This window comes from Parambassis ranga, chromosome 12 (genome assembly GCF_900634625.1).
Source record: "Parambassis ranga chromosome 12, fParRan2.1, whole genome shotgun sequence".
Classification (NCBI taxonomy): domain Eukaryota; kingdom Metazoa; phylum Chordata; class Actinopteri; family Ambassidae; genus Parambassis; species Parambassis ranga.
Genome location: NC_041032.1, coordinates 2217805 through 2243930, shown reverse-complemented (window position 1 = coordinate 2243930; position 26126 = coordinate 2217805). Strand labels below are relative to the sequence as shown.

The following is a 26126-nucleotide window of genomic DNA, read 5'->3' as shown; positions in this document are numbered from 1 at the left end:
GAAACAGAAAATGGGAACAAATCCAAATCACTTTTACCCTAAACAAGTTAAGCCTATACTGTGCAATTATAACAAAAATGTGTAAGAGGTCATCCTTTATTGGTCCCACACAGGGGAAATTCAGTGTTTCAGCAGTAGAAGCACACATAAGAAGAAAAAATAGCATAAAAGATAAAAATAGATAAAGAGAAATGAATACAAGGTGAATTAAAGCTGCGAGCAGCCTTGCGGGCCCTCGCACACCTTGCGGTGTGATCCACGGGGCCATCGCTGTCTTCTGTCCTATGCTCTCCTCTTATTTCCAGAGACAAACAACAAACACGTGTTTACAACAGAAATTTCCTCCTGCCAGTAGGTGGCGCTGTGATCAGATCAGCATATATATCTGATCTGATATCTGTTCAGACTCGGGTACTGTAAGAGTTTGTCCACATGAAGTATGTTGGTGGTACTGCAGAAAATACAGTTTCTTTGTAATGGCCAATGGTCAACTTTGAGGCCACGCCCCCGCCACACCGTAACACTTTTGAAAGAGTGCCCATGTGCGTTTCAAAAGTCAGCAAATTTCAAACTTTTTCAGCCGAATGAATTTTTCTACCAAGTTTGGTGTGTTTTGGGGCATCTTAAGGCCTTAAAAAGGGAAAATAATAATAATCCCTAGGGTTTCATTGGTGCTCGGACCCTAATGAATGGTTGATTAAATAACAGAATAAAGCTGACAAGTCACGCCACCAATCGGCTTGGACGTTATAGAAGTGACGTTTACACTTTCACCAATCAGTGCTGACGTTGCTTCCTGGAAGCTTGCCTCCGGAAAAGGAAAAAGACTCCAGCCAGCACCTCCTCTTCTGTCACCACAGACTACGGCAGGGCTCAAGCGTATGTCCGGCGGAGCAGACAACACCGGCAGTCGCTTCTGAGGGTTTAAAATCCAGCTTTTATTTAAACTGTTCAGTTTCCTCTTTACTGGACTGTCGTAGTTGGTCGACATGGCGACAGATATAACGAAAGGTGTGGAACAAATCTCAGTGGGTAAGAAAGACATTAGCTTAGCTTGCCGCTGAGATAGCTCCCAAAGACATGTGTGTCTTGCGGATTGCATCAGTTGCACCTATGTTAGCCGTTAGCTTGCTAGGTAGCCTGGTTTGTGATTTAGAAGCACAAATTAGACCTCTGCGTCTATATCCATTCATAAACAACTAGGCTACACAGCCACTGAACTCATGCACGGATAGAGATTAAATGAAAAGAAATAAGATAACAGCGTGGCTCAGATATTTTGCTAATATTTAGCAATGGCAGCTGTCAGTGGCAGAACCTAATGGGCTGCGTCAGTGAGGTGATGAATCGATGAATGAAAGTGTCTCTGGTTTTGTAGTGGTTTTGTTCCTAAGTAAAGAGAATATGTAAACAGATTCGGTTTCTATATGATGTATTGGTAGAAACGTACATGTGCTTATAGCCTTTGTTTTAACGTGTCACTCTGTGATTTGATCCTCAAGACTCATGTGATTCAAATGTCGGTTAATATTACACATGTCGAGTTATACCTCGCCTTAAAAAATATTAACCAGTGTCAGCTAGCTAACCTGGTGCTACTGTTGAGCAGGAAGTCTTTCTCTATAACATCTATAACTGTGGAATGCCAGTAAATACTATAATAATAGTATTCATAGTACCTCAGTGGCAATGTTAGAATTAAATATCTATGGAGGATGTATTAGACAGATCAATCTTAGTTTTCATGTTAAATGTATTTACAGTTGAGTACAGCATACTTGGATAACCATGTGACGATGTTTTTGTCACTGTGTTAATACTGCCTGCATTTTTCAGGTGAGCTGTATGTGTCCGACAAATGTGGCAGCGACCAGGATGGAGACGGCACGCAGCAGAAACCATTTAAAACTCCTCTCAAGGTAAGGCATGATGTACAGCGCTCTTACTTCTTTGTTTTATTGATTGATAAAGCTGCACTTGTAAGGTATCTCATGTTTCTCACATTTTCCCATAGGCTTTGTTGTTTGCTGGGAAGGAGCCATTTCCCACCGTCTATGTAGACTCACAGAAGGAGGGAGAGGTTGGTTCATTGTTTCCCCTCATGTTGTTTTCATACAGTTTATATATATATTGCTTTTTCTTACATATTTATTCACTGTCTTTCTTTGTGTCTTCATGTTCTTCTTGTTGTTTTCCACAGCGTTGGGCTGTGATCTCCAAGACACAGATGAAGAATGCAAAGAAGGCTTTTAACCGTGAGCAGATTAAGAGTGATGCCAAAGAAAAGAAGGAGGTTTGTGTCGCCATGGTCATTAAACACCAGCTGCTGCTAGAAGACACACGTTTCTTCTTTATGCAGGTTTATGGTTTACAGTAGGTGCAATCTCTTAAAATGCTGGTTTCATGTTTATTGTGCAGACAGAGGACAATGAGAGGAGAGAGAAGAACCTGGAAGAAGCCAAGAAGATCACCATTGAGAAGGACCCCAGCCTGCCTGAGCCTGAAACGGTCAGCCTCTCTCTCAGTTCTGTACTTCACACTGGCAGTCCTGACAAAATTCAGCAATGTTTTGCTGGTTCACAAGCGTTCCACACTTTATGTCAGCATGTTATCTGTAACGCTTTGCACCCCACAGCCTCACAAATATGAAGCCTAAATATTCCAATCGCCCCCTAGTGGCTTGCCGCTGTATAGGTAATGAGGCTACAAAATGTTATAAACCTGGAAAGAACATTGATACATACTACATATATGTCCCCTCGGGGATCAATACTGTATCTATGTAGCTAGCCATCTATCTAATAATGATATATTATAACATTATTTTTTCATTTTTTACAAGATAAATGGCCCTAATATTGTCTGCCGAGAAAAATTCAGTCCCCAACAAATATAGATGCTGACCCCTGCTGTAGTCCTTGTCTCAACATATGACACTGTTTTCCAGGCTAAAATCCATCGTCTGGGAGAAAAGAGAGGTCAGAGGGTGAAGGTGTTTGGATGGGTCCATCGCCTCAGGAGACAAGGTGAGGAACATACCTCAGCACAGTAGTCCATGTGGGTTTACGTACAGTTTCTAGTTTTGGACTGATTTCACTTTATTATTTTATCTTCAACAGGCAAGAACCTGATGTTCATTGTGCTCAGAGATGGAACTGGTTTTCTTCAGTGTGTTCTATCTGATAAACTGGTATGTATCATTTCACTTTTACACTTTTACCACTGCTGTGTTTTTCATGAGAATATTCAAAGTTTTTATTGTAAGTTGAGTTAATGATTTTGTGTATTTTGAATTTTGAACTGACAAGTATTGTTTCTTGTCTTTAGTGCCAGTGCTACAACGGCTTGATGTTGTCCACAGAGAGTACTGTAGCTCTGTATGGAACTCTCACTGCGGTTCCTGAGGGAAAGCAGGTAAACTTTTCAATTTCTAAACCATGCAAAAATGTGTGTAGTGTGTATAACAACTGTGATATTGGCAATTTTAATTCTGCAACCCTTTCCTCTCCTCCTTACCCAGGCGCCCGGAGGCCATGAACTGCATTGTGACTTCTGGGAGCTGATTGGCTTAGCTCCAGCAGGCGGTGCCGACAATCTGCTGAACGAAGAGTCAGACGTGGATGTCCAGCTGAACAACAGACACATGCTGATCAGAGGAGAGAACGTCTCCAAGATCCTGCGCGTCCGATCCACTGTCACACAGTGCTTCAGGGACCACTTCTTCAGCCGAGGATACTATGAGGTGAAGCACGGCAACTGAAAGTGATCATTAAATTGTTGTTTGTTTGTATGCCTCCAAGCCAACAGCAGCCATAATCAAATCCAATTATGAAACAAACACAACAATAAAAAAGCTGAAATTAATAGTTTTGTAGATGAAAGCGTTTACCTGATCATATGAATTGACTAACCATTGTTTTTTTTTTGTTGCAGATCACTCCTCCGACTCTGGTGCAGACACAGGTGGAGGGCGGCTCCACCCTCTTTAACCTTAACTACTTTGGTGAGCAGGCATACCTGACACAGTCTTCCCAGCTCTACCTGGAAACCTGCATACCTGCCTTGGGGGACACCTTCTGCATTGCTCAGTCATACCGGGCTGAGCAGTCTCGCACCCGCAGACACTTGTCTGAGTGAGTTGTCTGGTCAACACTTAAATAACTAATACTTTAGGGATATTCAAGCAGTCCTTTGTGGGACGTGAAAGTCAATAGAGCCCAAAAGATTTAGATTTGTTTGTTGTCTGGTTCCTCTATTGTGGATTCCCTGCTGCACATTTCCCCAGGGCACCTTCGTTTTCTAGTTGTAGTAAGACGACAGCCACACAGGATAACAACAAAGTAGTAGTGTGTTGTGTATAGGAAATGAAAGCCCTGGACTTGATTGTTACTGTATATACATATTTTATTTATATTAAACTCTTAGACTGTGTTGAGGAAATTAAATCCTGGCTGTCAGTAAATCTGCTTCATTTTAACGACACTAAGACAGAGGTCATACTGTTTGGGCCCAGTGATGCCTCTGCTGCTGATATAGATTTGGGTGTCCTGACACAATATCAAAAGTCCACAGTGACAAATCTGGGTGTAAAATTGGATTCCAACCTGAAACTTGATGCTCAGATCAGTGCAGCTGTCAAAGCGAGCTTTTTTCAATTGAGGCAACTGGCCAAAGCCAAACCGTTCCTTTCTCGGCATCACTTTGAGATTTTAATTCATGCTTTTATTACGAATCGGTTAGATTACTGCAACGCACTTTATTATGGGCTCAGCCAGGCTTCACTTGCACGACTGCAGCTTGTACAGAATGCTGCTGCACGGCTTTTAACTGGGACTAAGAAACGTGAGCACATTACTCCGATTTTAAAGTCATTGCACTGGCTCCCGATTCCTTTTCGCATTGATTTTAAAATTCTCTTATTTTTTTTTAAATCCCTTCATGGTCTCGCCCCTCAGTACACTGCCCTGCTCGCTCTCTAAGGTCGGCTGGCCAGTCTCTCCTGGTCGTCCCAAAAACACAGAGAAAACGCAGGGGGGACCGTTCCTTCTCTGTCGCAGGTCCGAAACTGTGGAACAAACTGCCTTTGCACCTTAGACAGATGGATTCTTTTATGGTTTTTAAGTCATCACTTAAAACATATCTTTTTACTCTGGCTTTTAACTCTGTTTGAGTTGTTGACTTTTACTTGTTTTATTGTTCTTACCCCTGACTGGTGCTTTTATTGTATGGTTTTATATTCCTATGTTTTATCAAACTTATATTTATTTTATTTCATTTTATTCTAGTTTATTAGTCAATTATTCTATGCTTGGTAGGTCTGTGTACAGCACTTTGGCTGACCCTGTTGTCTTTTAAAAGGTGCTCTATAAATAAAGATGGATTGGATTGGATATTTTCCTCTGTATCCAGGTACACTCACATCGAAGCTGAATGCCCCTTCATGTCATTTGAGGATCTCCTGGACCGATTGGAGGATCTGGTCTGTGATGTGGTGGACCGAGTGCTAAAATCCCCTGCTGCAGAGCTGCTCTATGACATCAACCCGGTATAATTAATATGTTTACAGAGCAGACCTTTGTGTGTTCTGCATTTGAGCTTGTTTTTAGAAACCGAGTGGGTGTGTCCAAACCACAATTATTAGTAATTATAGGGTTCCAACCTGCCCTACTAATGCCAACAGTTATTTAGTGCTGAAACAACCACGCAAAGAAACAAACAGCTCATAATTTCTCTTATGTTTTTACGCAGAACTTCAAACCCCCCAAGAGGCCATTCAAGAGAATGAACTACAGCGAAGCCATTGAGTGGCTCAGGGAGCACGACGTCAAAAAGGATGATGGCTCCTACTATGAGTTTGGAGAGGTAATGACTAAACTAATTATTCTCTCATTCACCAGAAAATGTAATAAATGCATCATTTACACTGCATGTTGGCTGAGAGGAGAGATGCACTCAGTAACAGATGGATTATAGTTACATCAACAGCTGCATGTATAGAAAGCACTGTTCACCACAGCTCAAATATACAGAGCCTATAAAAAGTATTCTCTACCTTGGACGTTCATCCTTTTATTGCTTTTATGGGGTGTGTATGGCATCTACAAAAACAAAAATGTACAAAAAAATGTTTGTTCAAAGTAATATCAGTTAATTTACATACATAGTTTGTATATGTAAATATTCACCCCTTTCAATCAGGATTTAGTACATGTACCTATGACTACACTGAGAAGCATTCTACCAGCATGCTTCACTGTGGGGATGGAGAAACATAGTGTCTAATCTGACGACCAAAGAACCTTCTTCCACTTGATCTTGTAGTCCACCACACACCCTTGGGTGAACTCTAGTCCATAATTTATCAGACCATTCTTTTCCCATAAAGCTTCGCTGCTGAAACTTTTAACTTTCATAAAAGTCACAGGTGTGTTGGTGGTCTTGCCTGGTCACTCTTACGAGGACGTTGTGCTCCAGACATGCCATGTTCCTTCCATTTCTTAATTGAACTGAATCCAGGGCTTGAGCAGAGACATGGAAATGATTTTGTATCCATCACCAGACTTATAATTTTCAAAAACCTTTTCTCTGAGGTGTTTGGAGTGCCGTTTTGTCTTCGTCATGTAATTGTAGCCAGGAATACTAATTATAACCTTCCACAGACAGCTGTCTTTATGCTTCATTCACTGCACTCAGCTGATCCTCATTTCACTAATTATGAGACTTCTAGTTCCAAGTGGGCCTCTGTTGACTTGGAGTCAGTCTTTTTAAAATGCATGAATATTTATGCACTTGATGAAATGGTTCATTTTATATAAGAAATAAAACATGTAAGGGTGTGTTGACCACATCTACCTATTTTTTGTTGAGTTGTATTCCATCTACTGCTTACATGCATTTTGTCCTCTTTGTGAAGTGTTCACAGTAATAATGTGTCAACAAAACTAGGTGTCCAGAAACACATTCTCAGTTGTGACCTACCTCGTCTCTCACTCTCTCAGGACATCCCTGAGGCTCCAGAGAGGTTGATGACCGACGCCATCAACGAGACCATCCTACTCTGTCGTTTCCCAGCTGAGATCAAATCCTTCTACATGCAGCGCTGTGCCGACGACAGACGCCTCACTGAGTCGGTATGAACGTCTCAAACTAGAATCTAGCTTAATTTTAAAAAATAGCTCTGCTCTCTGAAGAGCCTCATTCCTGGTCAGAAACCCAAGATAGTAGTTAAGTGTCGAGTCAAGAACTGCAGTAAATAAACAGGCCTCTTACCAAATTATGATCAGGATGTAACCAAGTTATATTATTATCAGAAAATTTCCTTATATAAGACTTTTAAGATCTTTGGTTTATTTGTCTATACAGGTTGATGTGTTGATGCCAAACGTTGGTGAGATTGTCGGAGGCTCCATGCGTATCTGGGATGCTGAAGAGCTGCTGGAAGGATACAAGAGGGAGGGAATTGACCCAACCCCTTATTACTGGTATACTGACCAGGTAAGTGCTACTCAGCATCCTTGTGTGTTTGTGCAATTTAGCATTTGTACCAAATAATAATGTTGTTTTTACTTGATAGTCCTTCAGTTATTAAAGTGTTAATCAAATATTTTTGACAACAATCATTTTTTTCATATTTAAATTAAATGCCAAGGTGTTGTTGGCACAGATGAAAATATACCTTTATGATGACAATATATCTTTTGCAGTGTCCATTTATAGCAGGTGCTAGGTCTTCCACAGTTGTCACGTGCGTTGTGTAGTAACAGCTGCGGTGTGTGTTTGTGTTTCAGAGGAAGTATGGCACATGTCCTCATGGGGGTTACGGGCTGGGTCTGGAACGTTTCCTCACCTGGCTGCTGAACAGGCATCACATCAGAGACGTGTGCCTGTACCCACGATTCATCCAGCGCTGCCGACCCTGAACGCTCTCTCTCTCTCTCTCTCTCTCTCTCTCTCTCACACACACACACACACAGGGGCACACAGTTATTCTATCCAGAACATGGCATGTGCATATTGAAGAAGCAAATAACAGAATCAGTAGTTTTGTCCCTTTAGCTGTATCCAACCTATATTTTAAAGCTTCAAACCTTGACACCTCCATGTTTGTTCTATCACTTAAATCAGATCATGTGTGCCTCTGCAGATGTTCAGTGGCTTACTATTCAGCTAGAAATAAACGGTCATGTCTTGTATTTGTACAGTGTTGGCATCTCAAACTTATTTTTTCCCCATCCAGGTTTGTTGACTTAAAACTGCAGGGATATTGTTTTCCAATCTAAATTGCCACATGAGAGAATAATTAAGAGTAACTGTCATTAGATGCCATGTTAACTTTGCATCAACAAATGTCAAATTAACATAGGAAGGAGCAACAAAAAAGATTTGAATCTATGTATCTGTTTCTGGATAAAACACAAACTTCAGAAATCAGATTCACAGGGATAAACACAAATTCACTTGCATTGGAGCACACTGACTTGGATGAGTATGCCCATCCTATAGCCAAAAAAAGATAATGAGACAATTTCACACGTACCTCCTCGCTGCACTGGATGCCACCATCTTGATTTTAAGTCGGTAAAACAGCACCACTTCTGCACATTTTCCTTCTTGGTGGGAACATTTCACTTCCTGTTTTTAAACAAACCGAGCTATTCCACAATTCAGCAGTAGAAACACTGTAAAATGAAGACCACCATTGCCTTTGTGGTGGTTAAAAATGTCACATACTGTATGTGCTGGGCTCAGGGGGTCTTGTGTCTTTATCTGCTCTGCCTCTTCATCTGATAAAACTCATACTCTAATAAATGCACTTAAGTAAAATGTTAGATTCAGACCTGTAGTTGTATGAGGTTTTCTTCTGTGTGGCTGAAGCCCGTGAATGTTTGACTGATTACTGATTTGAATTTGGAGTATGTCAAAGGGCAGCTGCCGCAAAATTACTGTACATGACATCAACAATTTATATTTGCTTAAATAAGGAAAATAAATGAGTGTAGTGTCCTAAATTTAACTTTCAATTTAAAAAAAAATGCAGATAATCATGTACGTAATAATGAAGCAGGTGGTGCACAGCCCACCATATATACCATCCTACACAAAATATGCTAAGTTGCCATTCTCTATAACTCAATGCTGAGTGCTCATATAAAATGAATGCATTAGGTAAGGTAAGGTAAGCAACTTCACAGAGAAAAGTGTGTCAGGACTTCCTTCTTTAACAGCTCATGTTTTCTTTGTGCTCAATTCCATGTGACGTTCTGGTTTTAAAAGGAAGAAGGAAATGTAGCTTGTACTTCAAGAAAAACTGGCACTATTTAAAAGTAGTGACATCAATTTAAAACAGCAACGCTTCTCCAGAAAACAATATGTATTCAGTTGTGTGATGGTTTGTTCTGCTTGTCATGAAGACGTTACTACAGCAATTTTATAATATCAGTACTCGTTCAGTTGTGTTGTGATGATGATGTGATGTGTCACAGAAACATAAAAAAAAAACTGCTCGATGTTTTTATAAGACAAATACCAGCCTTTATTAAATAATGACAGTAAAGAGTCAGGCTACAAACAGTGACCAGTGTGATCATTAGATTTTGACACGCCCACATCACCACATAACACGCCTATTATCGTATTCTTAACCAAATCCTAATCCTAATCCTAATCATAACCTGATTGTAATGTAACCTAATGCTAACACGACCTGTGTAATCATGTCATCACCTGGATAAACCTATGTGTCTGTGTGCAGGATACAGCGTCATTTGCAGACACCAGTCAAGCCTGGCTCGTATCGTAATCTTCTTTAATTTGCACAAATTCTGTGATCCACTCCAAATTTTAATAAATAAATAAATAATTTTCCACTGTAGATACAGTAGTAAACACAGTTACTCCTGCTGCCGTCTGTGCGCGTCTGTGATGACGTTGCATAGAAGCCCATCTATGTCCAGCAAGCTGGATAAGCGCCAACGTCAGACCGGAAACGTGACAAACATTTTCTCCACAATACAAATTTGTCTGGCAGTTTTAGTTCGTAAATTTAAACATTTTCCCACTAAAAATTAACATATCAGATATTACACTCAAAATAAAATATTTGTTCTTCTTGTCTTTATATATATACAGGATAAAAAATATTGATTATGATATATTGATATATTATTATTATTATTATAAAATGTTCTTCCTGTTTTTCATCCTTTCTATATATATATATATATATATATATATATATATATATATATATATATATATATATATATATATATAATGCAGGCTATTTTAACAGATATATCCATTACTGCAATAGTATGATCCAATTGCGAGGACACCTAATGAGGGCGTGTTTTATTTTGAAACTACACACCGGATGTGTCGGTGTTATCGCTAAAATCTTGACTGGAGTCCAACCAGCCGGTGATAGCTGAAGGAATCTGGCTTCACGTCAGTTTGGCCAGCAGTGAGGCGGTCTGTGGAGGTAGGACGTACTCGCGGGTCCAGCCGCGGAGAGCACACGTTATCGGTCATTTCAACGAGACTTTTATCGGCTGTGAAAACAGAAAACTAACACGATGGCAGTCCTGGGCAGTGCCGGTCGCTTCATCCAATGTGAGTGTGGCTGTTCAACTAAGTTAGCCTGACCGAGGCTGTGCACATACACCTCCAAGCTTCACTTTGTAGCTGAGTATTTAATGTCGTGTAATAAGCTGTATGTCTTAGCTTGTTCAGTTCTGGATAAATCCAGTTTTGAGGCATTTTGGCGTGAAGTCAACAACACGCTGCTGACATTGGCATCAACGTTACATGTTTGCAGGTTATGCTAGCAAGGATACGGAATTACAACTTCCTGTAAAGGAAACTCATAAAATAATCAAACAGCGTGCATTATTGGCTTGTATGCTTAAAGCTTTTCGTCGGTCTTTTTCTAAGGACTCAGGATATGTGTTTTTTGTCTATAGTTACCACCCTACACAGTGGAAACGCTTATATTTGTAGAACACTGACCGTAAATATGCTTTTATTTTATTGACAAATGGCCGTGTTTCCGCGGAGAGCTAGTTGCTAACTCCCGGTGATTTATCAAAGCCCAATGTTACTGTAGGTTACAATTGGATGTAATGTTACATAATGGACTTATCCCCAAACAGAGCTGCATTTAGTAACATTCTGTGGTTCCGTAAATACTACACCTATCTTTTTGCAGTCCGACTTCAGACTACGAGAAAGAAACATAGTTACACAACTGCAGCGTTGTGAACTTGCGTAATGTCAGCATGCCTACTTGCGGCGCGTCAGGGTACTGCAGGGAGAGTTATGAAAGTAAAACAGTAAATTCTATCACTTTGACTGTTAAACCCAGAGAATACTGTTCAAATACACATCTGTCTGTTATTTCCCACACTGCTCTTGATTGCACTGGTGTGTGGCCTACTCCTGCCGTTGTGACCTCATGTAAGGTCATGACAGTACTGACAATGTTAGATAAACATTATTTTCTGTTTGACTTATCAGCATCCATCTTTATAAGGAAAGGACGGGCAGCTAAATGGATTTCTTCTTTTGTTTTAGTCGCCAGGAGCAGCGTCAGTCTGAGTGTGAGGAGACGCTCCACTGCTGCTGCTTTAGCCCACACTGCGACTCCAGAAACACAGGAGAACAGGTCTGTCTCACACACTCGCACACACACAGCTTGTGACAGATTTATAATCAAGTGTATGTACTTTTCTGGTCCAATCCTGCTTCATGGAACCTTGACACATGTCATGTGTTTGCTCTTGGAGCTATCACTGTGCACCTGTGGCTGACAGTTGCTGTTGTTTGTTGCTGGCTCTGTTCCGCACCTCTAGCAGCACATTATAATGCATTATAACTGATGAACCAAACTAATACGCTCTTGTTGAGCTAAGCATCAGTTTGCAGACTGGTCAGTTGTGGAGTTTAATACTTATCAGCAGGGCTCATACAGGGCAGCAGCCGGTGCACAGATGCCTGTTTGTCCTGATTTGACCTGTTGGTGTTTTTCTTTGAAATGAACGGTGGATCCTTGTCGACCAGCTGTGGGTGACTTCTGCTCTCTGTGGATGTCTTTTCACGCATGATCCCTCTCACTGCTTTCATTGTGAATTTTATGGCCTTTTGAGTCCTTTGATGTTTACATCTGAGCAATAATTATGAATGAGACAACAGATTCTTCAGTGTATGACCCCGTCAAAGGGAATGAAATTCCACCTGCACTTTTCTTGTGATAAGTCCGAATATTTGCTGTTCAAGATCTGTAATATGAGTTATGTCCATAGACATACAATAACTTAATTTGCAACTTTATCTAATATCATGTGTTTGAGACATCATTGTCAAAGTGTGTCTGTCATCAGTTGTGTAGAATTTCTCTGAATTGTGTGCTCATACTTTATAATATATCTCTTCATATAAAATATATTATACATGGATAATCAATACATTTTTCATATACATGGGCTGTCTTTGCCAGTTGTTAGATATGTATTATTGATTATAAATCTGTCCTGACTGCAGAAAACCTAAGACTGGCATCTTGATGCTAAACATGGGGGGACCAGAAAAGCTTGAAGATGTTCATGACTTCCTCCTGCGGCTCTTTATGGACACAGACCTGATGAAACTTCCTGTACAGAAGTAAGCACCATGGACACACTGAATCAGAAATACTGTTAAGTAAAAGCAGCTCAAAGGTGTCAGTGTTTTATAGTAAAGGCTATGCTATGGTTATACAAGCACTGGACTGGGAAGTAAACTTGCTTTTAGCTTTAACTAAAAGTATGATTGGATATTTGAAAAGCACAGCTAATGTATCACAAGGTATACTTAGAGTAGCACGCATACATGCTGTGAAAAAAGGATACATCATTTGTAAAGTTGACCTGCACAGACTTTGAAAGGAACAAATGGGGAAGCCTGTTGGGTCACAGTGCTCTGCTGTGTTTCTTTCATCATACAGTGAACCTACAGGCTGTTGTTGCTAGAAGCTAACTTCTGCATACTGATCTCTTTAATGAAAAAAATGCATTCTATTTACTTACATTCTCATCGGCCTCAACCCTACTTTGTGTTGAGCATGCATGCCACAAAGACAAGCTAAGACATGCTTAAATTATTGTGAAATATAACATACAGAAACCTGCCCTGTGTTCTGCAGTAAGCTCGGTCCGTTTATCGCCAAACGGCGGACGCCAAAGATCCAGGAACAATACAGTAAGATTGGAGGAGGTTCGCCCATCAAACACTGGACCTCCATGCAGGGGGAGGGCATGGTGAAGCTGCTGGACGAGATGAGCCCTGAGACGGGTGAGGCAGTCTCAGAGAGAATCTACACAGTGTGACAGGGAGTGAGGATTTTTCTGTTGTGGTTTGGCAGAAAAATAGAATCATCATCCTGTAAAAAGCACAAAATGATACACCAAAAAAAGAGTTATTCCTGCTGGTATGCTGGTTTTTGGAAGCAAAGTGTGTGAAGTGGAGATAGTGATGCCATGAAGGAGTGTCTCTTCACACGCCTGCAACACACTTCGCAGATAAGACATGCAGCAACCGCAGTCTGATCGTATCTAGTGCTGTCCAAACCTGATTCACTCCGCCTTTCTTTTCTGCTCCTTAAACTGTTTATTGTTCAGAGTTTCAGATTATTGTCTAAATGCAGAATTTTTGCAATTCCTTCGCCTGTTTTAGTCAGTAACTTTGTAATAAAGGTATTCAGCATGGTGGTTTTGACTGTTTCTCTTTGATCAGCTCCCCACAAGTTCTACATCGGCTTCCGGTACGTCCACCCACTGACGGAGGAAGCCATTGAAGAGATGGAGAAAGACGGAGTGGAGAGAGCTGTGGCCTTCACACAATATCCTCAGTACAGCTGCTCCACCACAGGTGACAGACACACGCTTGACAGATATAGGAAATGAAATCAGTTCAGAATAAAATATCCTCTGCTCAGGTTCTTCTAAGAAATTAGGAATAATTCTAATAAGAGGAATAAGAGGAGTGTGGCCATTTAAATCACCACACCCAAGGTGATCTGCTCTGTGCCCCCACTCATACACGTTCATAAAAAAACATTTTTAGTATGCTGTCAGAGTGCTGTTAGTAAATATCCAGCTGAGACTGCAGGTCTCCGTGTTAGTATCGTGCTGGTGTGAAAATTGTGGCTTGAGTTGACTTGGCATGAAAGAAGATTTCAAAGGCTGGATCTGGAGACACTTAATTCATGAAAAGTTGCTCACACACTACCTTTTTAGGCACTCTAATGGGCTTTTGTTGTTCTCAGTGACTGGTGGAGAATAAGAATGGGGTCCTACATATCTAGCTATTAGCTGCTTTCTTGAAAATACTGGTATACTCTTGTATACAGGAGTTCATAGTTGACTCAATGACTGCAAGGTGACCAGATCCTGTAGCTGCAAAACAAGCCCAAATCATCAGCCCTCCACCACTGTGCTTGACAGTGTATGAGGTGTTTTTGCTGAGAAGTTGTGTTTGGTTTGAACCAGACAAAAGAGGTACATGTAAAGCCTACAGGCCTGAGCATGTTCAGTGTTAATGTTTTGGTCTCAGTGTTAACCACCAACATTGAACATGCAGCAACAGCTGCTTCTCTAAGGCCCTGTTCACACTGGGGAAAAAAATGTGGCTTAAGCAGGATTTGGCCGCATCCAGATCAATCCAGATGTGTTTTTTTCCGAGTGTGAACACCTCCAATCCAGCTGAATCCAGTTTGATTTCAAGCCAGCTAGATCCACCCTCGAGAGGTAGATCTAGCAGGATTGGCTCAAATGTGGCTCAGGTGTGAACGCAAATGTGGCTAGCGAATCCGGCTTGCCACATTATTAGCCATATTACGAGGCGCCACCTAGTGGTTTGGAGAACAGCAAACACGCTGGATGAAGCCGGATTGAGTGCGGACACAACTGTGTGCTAGCCAGATTTGAAAATAGGTCTGAACGCATCCAGCTTATCCATCTGGATTGATCTGGATGCGGCCAAATCCTGCTTAAGCCACATTTTTTTCCCCAGTGTGAACGGGGCCTTAAAGGCTGTCTGGGCTCAATCCTACTCTAGCTGGAATGACTTTCTCCAGTGTGAACAGGGCCTAACACCACTGCTTATGTCTTTCTCTCTTGTCAAACACCTGTCTGTACACCTGCTGATGATCAATTCATCAAGGACTGATGATCAGCAGCACCTGCTGCAGCTCATCTAATTAAACTATATGGAAGCAGCATGAACACATGTTTTTTCTTTTGGCTTAAATTTTGATAAATAACTATTGGCACAGTAAAAAACAATTGATATTATGTTGTTTGCCTGAAGGTGTATAACACGACAGAAAGTTCTTAATTTGACTGTAGCCTTATTGCATAGCCTTTGGATGAAATATATTTGCTTTAGAGCTCCTTTTTTATATGGAAACAACATGAGAGGACAGTCTTGATTTTTTTTTTTTTTTTTTTTAATAGTAGTTTTTACTTTGAATCCACAAAAAAGGGGATTTGATACCTCATACAAACAGCTTAAACAGATGCTTTGTCCAGGCTCTCACGTTGTCAGTGGCCAGCAGCCCAATGTACTGATTGTACTATACTTGAACATATTTACAGTATTAATCAGGTCTGTTTTGTTGACAGGCAGCAGTCTGAATGCCATCTACCGTTACTACAGCAACAGAGTTGACAGACCAAAAATGCGCTGGAGTGTCATCGACCGTTGGCCCACACACCCACTGCTGGTGGAGGTTAGACACACACACAGACACACACACAGCCTGATATTAGAAAACAAACTCACACGGGAATCAACAAACGAGCTAAAAGCATCCATACTCAGCATACATAGTGAGTGTTAAAATGTCTTTTAACTGAGGAAAATTTTACGGGCAGTATTAATAAAAAATGTGTGTGGATGTTTGACTTTGTGTGTCTGTGTGTGTGTGCACAGTGTTTTGCAGATCACATCACAAATGAACTGCTTAAGTTTCCAGAAGAGAAGAGGGATGATGTTGTCATTCTGTTCTCAGCACACTCGCTTCCTCTAGCTGTAAGTATTATTAAGGAATATAACACTGCTTCTATCACTGTCAATGTTGCTGATCACATAAAGCTGCTTATAAGGATACTACTAATACTTCTGATACTTTACCACTACTATGCTTATACTATTCTTGAGGAATGAAACCCTTGCTTTCACTGACAGTCTTGCTGTTGTCCACCTGGTGCAGGTTGTAAACAGAGGTGACCCCTATCCTCAGGAAGTAGGAGCCACAGTTCAGAGAGTCATCGAGAGACTTGGGCACTGTAACCCCTACAGACTAGTGTGGCAGTCCAGGGTGAGTAGACACAATCATAGATGTAAATAAACCAGAATGATTGTTTTATAGTATAGAAAGATGTGACTGTGTCAACATATGACATTATTTTACAGTCCTTTCTTTTCATTTTTGTTAATCATAGTGCCACAATTGGTGCAGTTTCAAGATGTGGTGTCTAGTCTCACATCTCTGTCTCATACTTGCTTCTAGACCATGTGCATTAGATTTGATAGCATTTATTTCCATTGATATATGGCAGGAAGGTGCCCTGCCTGATTGGATAACTTGGTCATAGAGATAGTTTTTCTTGCTATGCCCCTTTCACCAAAAACACAATTCTGCATGTCAGTCTGCCAGTGCTACACACCAAGTTTGGTAAAGGCAGAGTAAAAACATGTATTTTGTTTTATTTGATCGATGGATTGCCAAAAAGAAAAAAAAAAATGGTAATGACTTTGTGGTCAAGCAGGCAGGAGGTTGCCACAAGATGGAGCCATTGTCTGACTAATACTACTGCTGTACATAAGCTTTATCATAGCTCTCAGGTCACAGTGGATGACAGCCTAGACATTATAGCTCAATGGATGTGGAGAACTCAAAGGTGTCCTTGCTGTATGAATACAATAGATTACAATATATTTTAGCATCAGGGAAGCATGATGAACCCCAACAAGGTGTTTTCATGCTACTATGTACCATACATCAGCTGTAGATATTTCAGCATGCAGACACACTGTCGTCATCCCAATCTGCAAAACATTTCCTGTCTAAAATAAGGCAGGTTTTTCGTGCATACAACACAGAACAGTCTTCCTCAGTCATCCCCACTGAATGCATCAACCCAACATTTTCAACTTGCTCCACTGTTTGCTGTTTCTGAGCTACGTTGCACTGATGTGACATTGATCATTTTCCTTTCTCCGTTTCTCTCTCGTCATCCCCTCTCTTTTTTAGGTGTGTGCCTGGGTTTACTAGAAAAAAGTTGCTGAATAGTTGAGGAGTAGTTCATGGACATGGATTTAAAAAATATATATGTTTTTTTTCCAACCTGGCTGCGGGTTTGGACTCAGAGAGTGAAAATACAAGTTGATGGTCATCCTCAGGGGACAAAGAACATATACTTGAAACAGTTATGAAAAGTTAGAGCCGTAGTTAAAGAGGTTTAGGTACAAGCAAGTAGACAAAGAGCCTTTAATATGTTTGGTTCTTCATCTTCATGAAGTAAAACTCCTCCCATATCCATGTTTGGTCCTACAGGTGGGTCCCATGCCATGGCTTGGTCCCCAGACAGATGACGTGATCAAAGGGCTGTGTGAACGAGGGAAGAGGAACATCCTGCTGGTGCCTATCGCCTTCACCTCAGATCACATAGAAACATTACACGAGCTGGACATCGAGTACGGACAGGTGCTTGGGGAGGAGGTAAGATAGAGAAAAGGTTTCTGTCCATAAAACATTATGAAGAGGAAAACATGTCCCATAGTGCAAGTGCACAGCAATAGCTGTGCAATGTGAGACTAGCAGAAGTGTTTTAGTCAGGTGTGTTACCAGCAGCCCAGTGCTCTCTCTGCCTGTCTGTCTACAGGCACCAGTGAGATGACCACCAATCAATGCGACTGGTGCCAGAAAGACACATACATTTATACTTGTATATGTCTGAGGATCATCGCTTTATTTGAATTAGTGTCTGACCTTAACTTTAAGAAGTCATATGTCCATACATGTCTCCATCTTAAATAAAGACCTTAAACTGAAACTGGTCCTCACAAAGACCAATCTTACCAGACAACACACACACAGTCTGGACCACTTCAGACTGTTCACAGCCAATAGGAGTTTCACTCACAAAATGAAACCTGCTGTTAAAAATAATTGGAAACTGAGACCAAAATGCTTTTATGTCTTGAAGTCCTCATCCAACAAAATGAGGACACTTTTCCCACATGTCCAACTCAATGTTGGACTTTATTTTACATTTACTTTACTTTGTTACATCTGACTTGGTGACGTGTTTCTTTGTTTGTTTTGTGCCTTTATGCTGACATTATGTTAGCACCCTAAAAGTTGTGGCTGTGGACTAATATCACAGCATTTATCCTTTTTACAAGGGGGGAAGGAGAGGATTCCTTTGACCTCAGGGCTGCAGTGTCATTCTTTTGCAGTATTCTGTAAAATAGATGAGAACATATATGATGGCTGTTTGTTTCTCTGTGTTATCCTTCTACAGTGTGGGGTGGAAAACATCAGGAGAGCAGAGTCACTCAACGGAAACCCTCTTTTTATGAAGGTACCTTTCAACACACACACAACAAAGGCTGACTTATAATACCAGTTCAAATATAGGTTTTGTATAAGAAAGATAGAGATGAGAAGATGATGATCAGTAGACTAAAGTTGGAAGATTAAACGGTAAGCCTGTGAATAGTGTGCACGAGTTGGTCAGTGAATGGATACCTCCTTCTTTTCCTTCTTCTTGCTCTCCCTTGTCTTTTTCTTCCCTCCGTCCTTTCTTCCTCTCTCATCTCTCCTCCTATCCTTCCTTCATCCTCAACCCTTAAACCTTTCTCACAACAGGCAACTCCTCCAGCTGTAACAGCTATTCGTGTGTGTGTGTGTAGGGTTTATTAAAGGAAGGGGGCAGATCAATGGGAACCTTTAGAGCTGACTACAGTAGAACTGAACCGCCAGGCTGGCTGGCTGGTCAAACCCGCCACGCTCAGAGACCCCTCGCCTAGGATCTGACTCTGTGTGTGTGTGTGTGTGTGCTGTATAAATCAATATCCAGAGGATGATTAGTTGGTAGTTACTGAAGGATGGTTTCCTTGGTGTGGTTTTAGTTTCTCAGCGAGCTGCTGCCGTCTGCAAGCAGTGGCTGTTGGAAAATAAAGAAAAATACATTCATCAGGATTTTCACAGCAGAGTCTGGCTCAGGTTAGGGCTCTTGATAAATCCCCCATCAAATTACAGGCTTGTTCAGCGAGTCGACTTGTTTTCAGTCTATTCACTTCCATTTTATTGAACACAGATCCTGCAGAATCTTAATCTTATAAAAGTTGTATTCAGTCATGGCCTGTACAAATGCAAATGAAGGCTGGGGAGGAGAGGGGATGGAATTATCTGTACTGTAAGAAGATGTATGTAGAGATCTGTCCAGTCAGCCATGTCGAGACATATGAGACATATGTGGAAGACAAAAATGAAAACAGGACTGAGTACAGGGATATTTATATGTTGTTGGTTAAACCTGTGTGTGAGTTTAAGTAAGGTCGGAGACCTAAAAATTCAACGTTAACATCAGAAAGAACAGCTGTGGCTCAACAGTCCCCCTGTTCCACAAATACTTGCAGTCAGCCCGACAGGTTCGCCTCATCATGTGTTACTCTGCGTGGTGGCAGGTGTATTTACCTCAACTGTGTGCTAGTTTTTCATAAAGATAAAATTGCCGGTTTATTATGAATTTGTTTGGCCTTTAATAGTAAATTTAGCACAGTTCCTTTATGATTAAAGTAGCTTCAGTCTCAGAGCTGTCTAACTGAAGCAATGCCAGCCTTCTTCACTATTACTTCATAAAACATTATTTAATGAAATTCAAATTAAACACTTATTGAAAACCTCCAAGCTGATGTGAAACATCTGTACAGGAAGTGTTTGACTCTTCTAACTTGTCCAGGCCCTGGCAGACCTCGTCCAGTCCCACCTGAAGTCCAACGAGCCATGCTCCCGTCAGCTGACCCTGCGCTGCCCGCTGTGCACCAACCCTACCTGTGGCAAGACCAAGGCCTTCTTCGCCAACCAGAAGCTCTCATAGAGACGAGCACCCGACCATGTACACGCACTGAAGCCCTTCCTGCAACAGCGCTACCTGTAAAGAAACTGATAGCCTTCTTCTATAAGGAAAGTTTAATGTCCCCTCCCCAATAATGTCAGTTACGAAGGAAAAATATTCCAGGAAATGGTTTCTGCAAATACATTTATATTTTTGTTGTGTGATCACCAGAGTTTGGTATATATACCTCCCTAATGTCACAACAGGGAGGATAAAACAGGCACCACTGTAAGGTTTTGAGGACACCCTTTGGATAAACTCTGACCTGCTGCAAAAACTGTTCACATCACACCGACGTTACAGGAGAAAAGTGCACTATTTTTTTGTGTTTATTACATTTCCCTTGCTAACATTCCACTCACTTAGCTCCATCTAACTTCCATGCGAGACTCTTATTTCTCTCCTCACTGGTGCTAAACAAGTAACAGTCAGCCATGAATACATACTACCATCTTCTGACTTGCTCCTTTATGCCATTGGCCCAGTAGCCATGAGTTATCCCACCCTTCCTTCTGCATCCTGCGCAATGTGATTGGAGGAGATTGGTGCTGCTCACATGCAGCTCAATACCAGCCAGTTTAAGACAGAAGAGTATAGAAGAGATACTAAGTGAAGAAGGAATTTTGCTTTGCCATAACAGGAAGCTTTAAGTGGTTGTGTCAGTTAATATTAATCTTACCTTTTTTATACATAAATAGGCTTGTAGTTCAAACACAAACTGAAAAAGGGAGAGTTGATCCTCTTCAAACGTTCACATCTTTAAGCGTGCAGTGTTTAGCTTCATACACAGAAACGTCTCATTTTATTATTACCAGTAATTTTTGACATTTTTTACATAAATTATATCAGTCAGGTAATTAGGGCATCCTGGAAAGGGAAAACACAGCAGGCAAATGTTGCTAGTTTTGAAATTTTCAATAAATGCTGCAATCCTATTTATATTCCTATTACTTTAGGAAACTGAGTGGACAGTTGGTTTATTCGACTGTCAGTAAAAAACTGTGCCGTCAGTACACTTGAACCTGTGAAAATGTTACCTTGTACGCTTTGTATGAGGAGTGTCGAACATGAATGAAAAGGAAAGGTATGGACATCTGTGCTAATGTAGCAAGCTAAGTGAGTAGCTCCCGCCTAATGCACAGAACGCATACCGAGCCGTGCAACTCTCATAAAGTGTGACTCAGTTTATCTGAAAATATAAAGCAGCAAAGCCATGGATTTCAACACCTGACAGCACATGACCACATGTAGTTTCCTGTTGGATTCTTCTCATCAATTAGTCACTAAAAGTCCTCCTGAGCCTCTGAGCTAGCTGTGCATATACTACTTTTAGTCAATCAGTCTAATAGTTTGACACATCTGTATCAAAATGGTCTGTCTGTTGCATTATGGGCACAGTGTATGATCGAAAGCTGAATGCAGCCATTCTGCTGGGAAAAGAAGACCGATGATGATGGTCATAACAAAATGCAGTATGTGACATTTATTAAGATAGGTGTAGAAAAGTAGCACAAAAATAAAGCGTACAATATGTTTTACTGTTGACTGGCTGCTTCCTCCTAAACTTCAGTGCAGTTTACAAATGTTTTGTCCAGTCGCACTCCTCAGATCTAGTGTATTTAAACTAAAGTAGTGTATAGGTTGACGGAAAGAATGCTGCGTCCCATTTATTTGGGATGAGACTAAAGTGTCAAAAGGTGAGAAGTAACTCAGCTCCTGTGCACCCTCCCCACCATTTTTTTCCCCATGATAACGTGCCTTTTACACTGGCTAACTAGGAATACTGGAATTGTGCTTTATGTTACGTTATGTGTGCTTAACCAAAATGCTGTCGTATAAATCACCCTAAAATCTGAATGAACGTGTTCCTGCTGTGATCTGAGCCAATGACAAGTCACCATGTTGGAAAAAGAGACGTCTTTCCCACATGTGTAGCTTATTTGGTCATAAAGTTTCCAACTTTATTCTCCATTTCCTTCAACACGGCGACACGTTGGCGTCTGTAAGCACTGCTGCACGTATCCTATAGTGTTAAATGTCAGTGCTCTTCCACAGGTTTGAAATACAGTTGTGTTTTTATGTTTGCAAGCATGAGATATGTAACATTGCTCATTTTTATCTATAGGCCTTAGCATTAATATTTGCAAAACAAGATCTTCACTGAGCTAAGTATGGCTAACTTGCAATGCATCACACTGCATTATTATTGAGGTAAAACTAAACACTTGTGTTAACTGACCAAAGTCAGAGTTAGTGTACAAATGTCAAAATGTTCAGATCACAGCAGGAAGACCAATACCTGAAGGCTGGGTGTATTATTATTATTTATTTTTAATTATCCTCTGTGAGTCAGTTTTGGTAACTCAGTTATTGAAAATAAATTGTGTGTGTGTGCGCGTGTTTGCTTAGCTGAACATGCACTGTACAGAGTTTGCATTGTGCATATGACAAAGGCACTATAACTTGCTGCTCCAGCCTACTTTGGGTGTTGTTTGAGATTTGTTTTTAATTTGTTCCAGAACACACAACTTTTCTGTCTCTGTTTTTGGATCATGTGCAAATACAGACAACAAGTCTTCCTTCAAAATAAAATACAGCAAAGAAACAAAGATCTGTCGTTATGTGTTTTATTGGCTTTTGTGTTTACATGAATATTTAATCGAATTTTTGTTGTCATGAACAAACTGCACCAAAACATGTCCAGTTTTGTTTAGATCATACTGATAATAACAACAGAAAGCTGTGAACATTGCTGTGATTGGTTTCCTAAAAAAGTGAAATATATTTAGCAATTTAACACATTACTATTCAAAAGTGAGCGTTTCTTTTTGTTCTGATTCACATATAGCAATAATATTATAAGAGAATCCTTTTTGTAGTAAGTTTGGTGGGTTGTGTCATCTATGCTAAGAAGTCCCATTGATATTCTGCCACTAATATTATCACCGTCACTCTTTGAAATACTCAGGTCACCTAACCATGTGCTGCTTTGTGGATAAAGCCACATTTTAAATGCGATTAAGTGGATATTTAGTGAAACTTTTTTCATTGTCTGCAGTCCAGACCTTTGAGGCCAGTGCCAATGAGAAGGACTCACATCACAGAAGGGTCCAAACTGGGACAGGGGCTCAGAAAGAAGCGATTGTTTGGACTCAAAATACAGAATGTTGACATAGATAAATATTTACAGTGAGAAAAAAAAGTGTTTTGCAGACTACATGAATCCATTTCACTGCATTAAATCGAGTAACGTGGTACAACCACAATAGCAGCCCAACAATGTATGCATAGTTAACTGTCACAAAAAGAAGAGTAGCTTTAAATGCTCTAGTGTGCAAAACAAAGGGGACAGGCCAAATGTGGCTGTCCTGCTTTAGAGGACTAAATGCAAAGGTGTGTGTGTGTGTGTGTGTGTGTGTTTAGCCTTCAGGCTGTCTACATTCACTCTGACTGACACCAACACAGAGCTGTAAATCGGTCCTCATGTTTATCTGTTTCCGTCCTCCAGCTCTGTCTCTCCATCCCTTCTCCTTTGTTTCCATCGTTCTAGCGTCCCTCTCTCTGTCCGTGCTTACTTCACTGCTTTTTCGTCCTTTCTCTCTTCCCTCATCTTTTCCATTTTCCTTCCTGCCATCTGTCTTTATTTTGCTCTTCATCCTTTTCTCCTCTTTTCCCCCCTCTCACCCATTTTCTCATCCTGTCATCCAATAATTTTCTCTCCTCTTTTTCACATCCTCCCTCCTCTGCTCTTCCTCCTCCCTCCCCCCTTATCTTTTCCAATCTTCTCTCCTCCCCCCCCTTGCCTTTCTTCCCACCCCTCTCTCCATCCTCACCCCCGTTTTTTCCTCCTTTTCCAATCTTTTCTTCATCGTCCAGCTCTTCCCTCCCCACCTCTCCGCACCTTCCCATTCATTTCTGCCCCCCCCCCCACCCCCATCACCTCCTCTCCTCCCCCCCTCTCCCCATCCTTTTTTTCCCAGCAGTCCCCTGCGGTGTTGCAATCACCTCTGCTGCTGTTGATTAAGCTGAGAGAGATTGGCTGTCCACGACCCAATAACCCCTGAGGGCGGCAGGCTGAGTGCCCCCCACCCCCCACACTCCGCCCCACCTGCTTCTCTTTCTCCTCCTCTTCCTCCTCCCAGCATCTGAGCCAGCAACAATCTTTCATTTCATTTTCTCCTTTTTTTTCTGCCCACTTTCTCTTTTCTTATGTGCCCCACTCTGAACCCTCCTCTCTCCTTTTATCTCTTCCTTTCCCTCCATCCTTACCCCCCACCTTCTCTCCACGTCTTTGTCTCATCTCTCTTCATCTCATTTTATCTTTTTCCAAAATGTTCTCTCCTCTCTACTTTTTATCTCCTTTTTTCTTTCCTAGTATCACTTCATTTCTCCTTCTTTATTTTCTCTTCATTTACTTTTTTCTCTCTTCTTGTTTCCTCTTCTCTATTCTCTCCTTTTCTACCTGTCTTCATCTTTTTTTTCCTCAGATATTCTGTCTTAGTGTTCCTATTTTGCTCACTCGTGTCCCTTTTCTCATATAGTCTGTAACGAAGACTACATCTATGTCTGTTCATCCCTCAGCTGCTGTGACACATGTTGTGTAAGCATGTTGTGCCATTTTTGGTACACTCTTAAATATGAAGGGTCGCCTCATATGAAAGAATCACTCTGTTCATGGAGTGGGACAAGTTACCACAACACACACACAGTCTTTGAGGTAGTCTTTCCACATCATCCTATGGCATGAAGCCATACTAACTTGCTTGTTAAAAGGGGTGTTTATGATGATGATGTCATGCCTAAAATAACATCCATATATGATAATACGGTCATAATAAAACAAAAAAGGAAGTCATGGTGATTGATCGGCCAGCAAAACTTTGGACTGTTTGTTTCTTGTTCCATGTTTATGTAACCACAGAGACCAAGTGTGTGTAACCTAAGCATTAGTATTTTGGTATTTCCTCTGGAGACCTGTGCAGCCAGTCAATTATATGTCCTGTCTTTGGACTGAGACAGATGACAGTCAGGAGTCCAGAAATCCATGACGGCACTAAAACACAGATTACTACACTTTTATCACCTTGTCCTCTGTTCACTTTCCTCCTCCTCCACTATCTGACTCCTCTTCTTTTCCTGCACTTGTTTCCTCTTCTTTATGTACTTTCTCTTTTTTCTAGTTTTCTCTCTTTTTATTTTATTAAAAACACAGAAATTCTGACTTTGTGTATTCTGCCCTCTCAGCTCAAGGGGTGGAGGGCTTCTTTGGATGAAAGGTATATTCGTGTGAGCGTGTGTGTGTGTGTGTGTGTGTTTGGTAACTGCAGACTGCTAGTAATTGAAAAGCTGGGACGCCAGTGCCTGCAACCCTGTGACCTCCTATTGAGAGAACAGCCATTGATTTCTACAGAGAAAGAGAGAGAGAGAGTGGGACAGAGCAGGGAATAAGGTAAAGGAGAAATTTGAACGAAGGATTTCAGGAGAGAACAGATGAAGTTAAAAGCCACATAGAAGAGATGAGGAAGAGTAATGAAGACACATTTTAGCTTAAAAAACCAGTAATGAGCAGCAGCACCTGGGTTACATTTTTGGTGCAGAACAGCATGCTTGTAAATGTAAGTCATGAATCATTTCATTTAGGAGCAAGCAGACACTTCCTGGGCTGAGAAGTGATGCCAATGCACAAGTTCCCAAAACTGCAGTTCTTCTCCAAAAGTGGGTCAATCCTCATAGACCTCCATGTTAAAATGGCCGAATTTACAGCGTTTGTGTGAACATGATTACAGCCTGATACAAACAAATTGTGCACAGTTCATATAAATGTAGTGATGCGAGTTTTAACATGCATCTCCCAGCAGTCTGTTCTGTCACTACCTGTTGTGTTAATGAAGACATTTTACAGCAGTTTAATGTGAGTCGTTGTGTGGTTTCCCACACTTTGTCCTCCTTATCAGGAATCTGACC

At 41.0% G+C, this 26126-nt stretch overlaps 3 protein-coding genes across 4 annotated transcripts in view; 2 read left to right on the top strand and 1 right to left on the bottom strand.

Moving 5' to 3' along the window:
* The first annotated feature begins 838 nt into the window (after positions 1 to 838).
* Positions 839 to 8836, top strand: nars1 (asparaginyl-tRNA synthetase 1). Of its 2 annotated transcripts, none has more exons than XM_028418485.1 (15): positions 839 to 1011; positions 1837 to 1919; positions 2015 to 2080; positions 2201 to 2293; positions 2419 to 2508; positions 2948 to 3026; positions 3120 to 3190; positions 3328 to 3414; positions 3521 to 3742; positions 3934 to 4133; positions 5410 to 5545; positions 5749 to 5862; positions 6999 to 7130; positions 7363 to 7494; positions 7788 to 8836. In XM_028418485.1, exons 1-15 carry the CDS (start codon positions 990 to 992, stop codon positions 7917 to 7919), a joined length of 1659 nt encoding a protein of 552 aa, XP_028274286.1. In that variant the 5' UTR covers positions 839 to 989; the 3' UTR covers positions 7920 to 8836. The 2 variants fall into 2 exon arrangements, with proteins under 2 accessions (XP_028274286.1, XP_028274285.1); XM_028418484.1 differs by having other exon boundaries at positions 839 to 1032.
* A 1558-nt stretch (positions 8837 to 10394) lies between these two features.
* Positions 10395 to 22771, top strand: fech (ferrochelatase). Its single transcript, XM_028417498.1, has 11 exons — positions 10395 to 10611; positions 11572 to 11662; positions 12538 to 12657; positions 13178 to 13326; positions 13768 to 13902; positions 15657 to 15763; positions 15967 to 16065; positions 16247 to 16354; positions 17594 to 17758; positions 18564 to 18623; positions 20007 to 22771. The coding sequence occupies exons 1-11, from the start codon at positions 10575 to 10577 to the stop codon at positions 20142 to 20144; spliced, it is 1209 nt and encodes a 402-aa protein (XP_028273299.1). The 5' UTR covers positions 10395 to 10574; the 3' UTR covers positions 20145 to 22771.
* Positions 13288 to 26126, bottom strand: part of onecut2 (one cut homeobox 2) — a 49206-nt gene continuing 36367 nt past the window's right edge. Inside the window, exon 3 of the mRNA XM_028417497.1 lies at positions 13288 to 13414. Coding sequence (XP_028273298.1) covers positions 13413 to 13414 — 2 coding nt within the window. The 3' untranslated portion in view covers positions 13288 to 13412. The remainder of the gene's footprint in view (positions 13415 to 26126) is intronic.

Bases quoted from the DNA above. Each gene is read 5' to 3' on its own strand.
- fech (XM_028417498.1), top strand. From the start codon at position 10,575: ATGGCAGTCCTGGGCAGTGCCGGTCGCTTCATCCAAT. The intron at 13,903-15,656 runs GTGACAGACACA...TTTTGTTGACAG, and splicing joins GTACAGCTGCTCCACCACAG to GCAGCAGTCTGAATGCCATC. The intron at 17,759-18,563 runs GTAAGATAGAGA...ATCCTTCTACAG, and splicing joins GACAGGTGCTTGGGGAGGAG to TGTGGGGTGGAAAACATCAG.
- nars1 (XM_028418484.1), top strand. From the start codon at position 990: ATGGCGACAGATATAACGAAAGGTGTGGAACAAATCTCAGTGG. The intron at 1,033-1,836 runs GTAAGAAAGACA...TGCATTTTTCAG, and splicing joins TGTGGAACAAATCTCAGTGG to GTGAGCTGTATGTGTCCGAC. The intron at 7,131-7,362 runs GTATGAACGTCT...TTGTCTATACAG, and splicing joins ACAGACGCCTCACTGAGTCG to GTTGATGTGTTGATGCCAAA.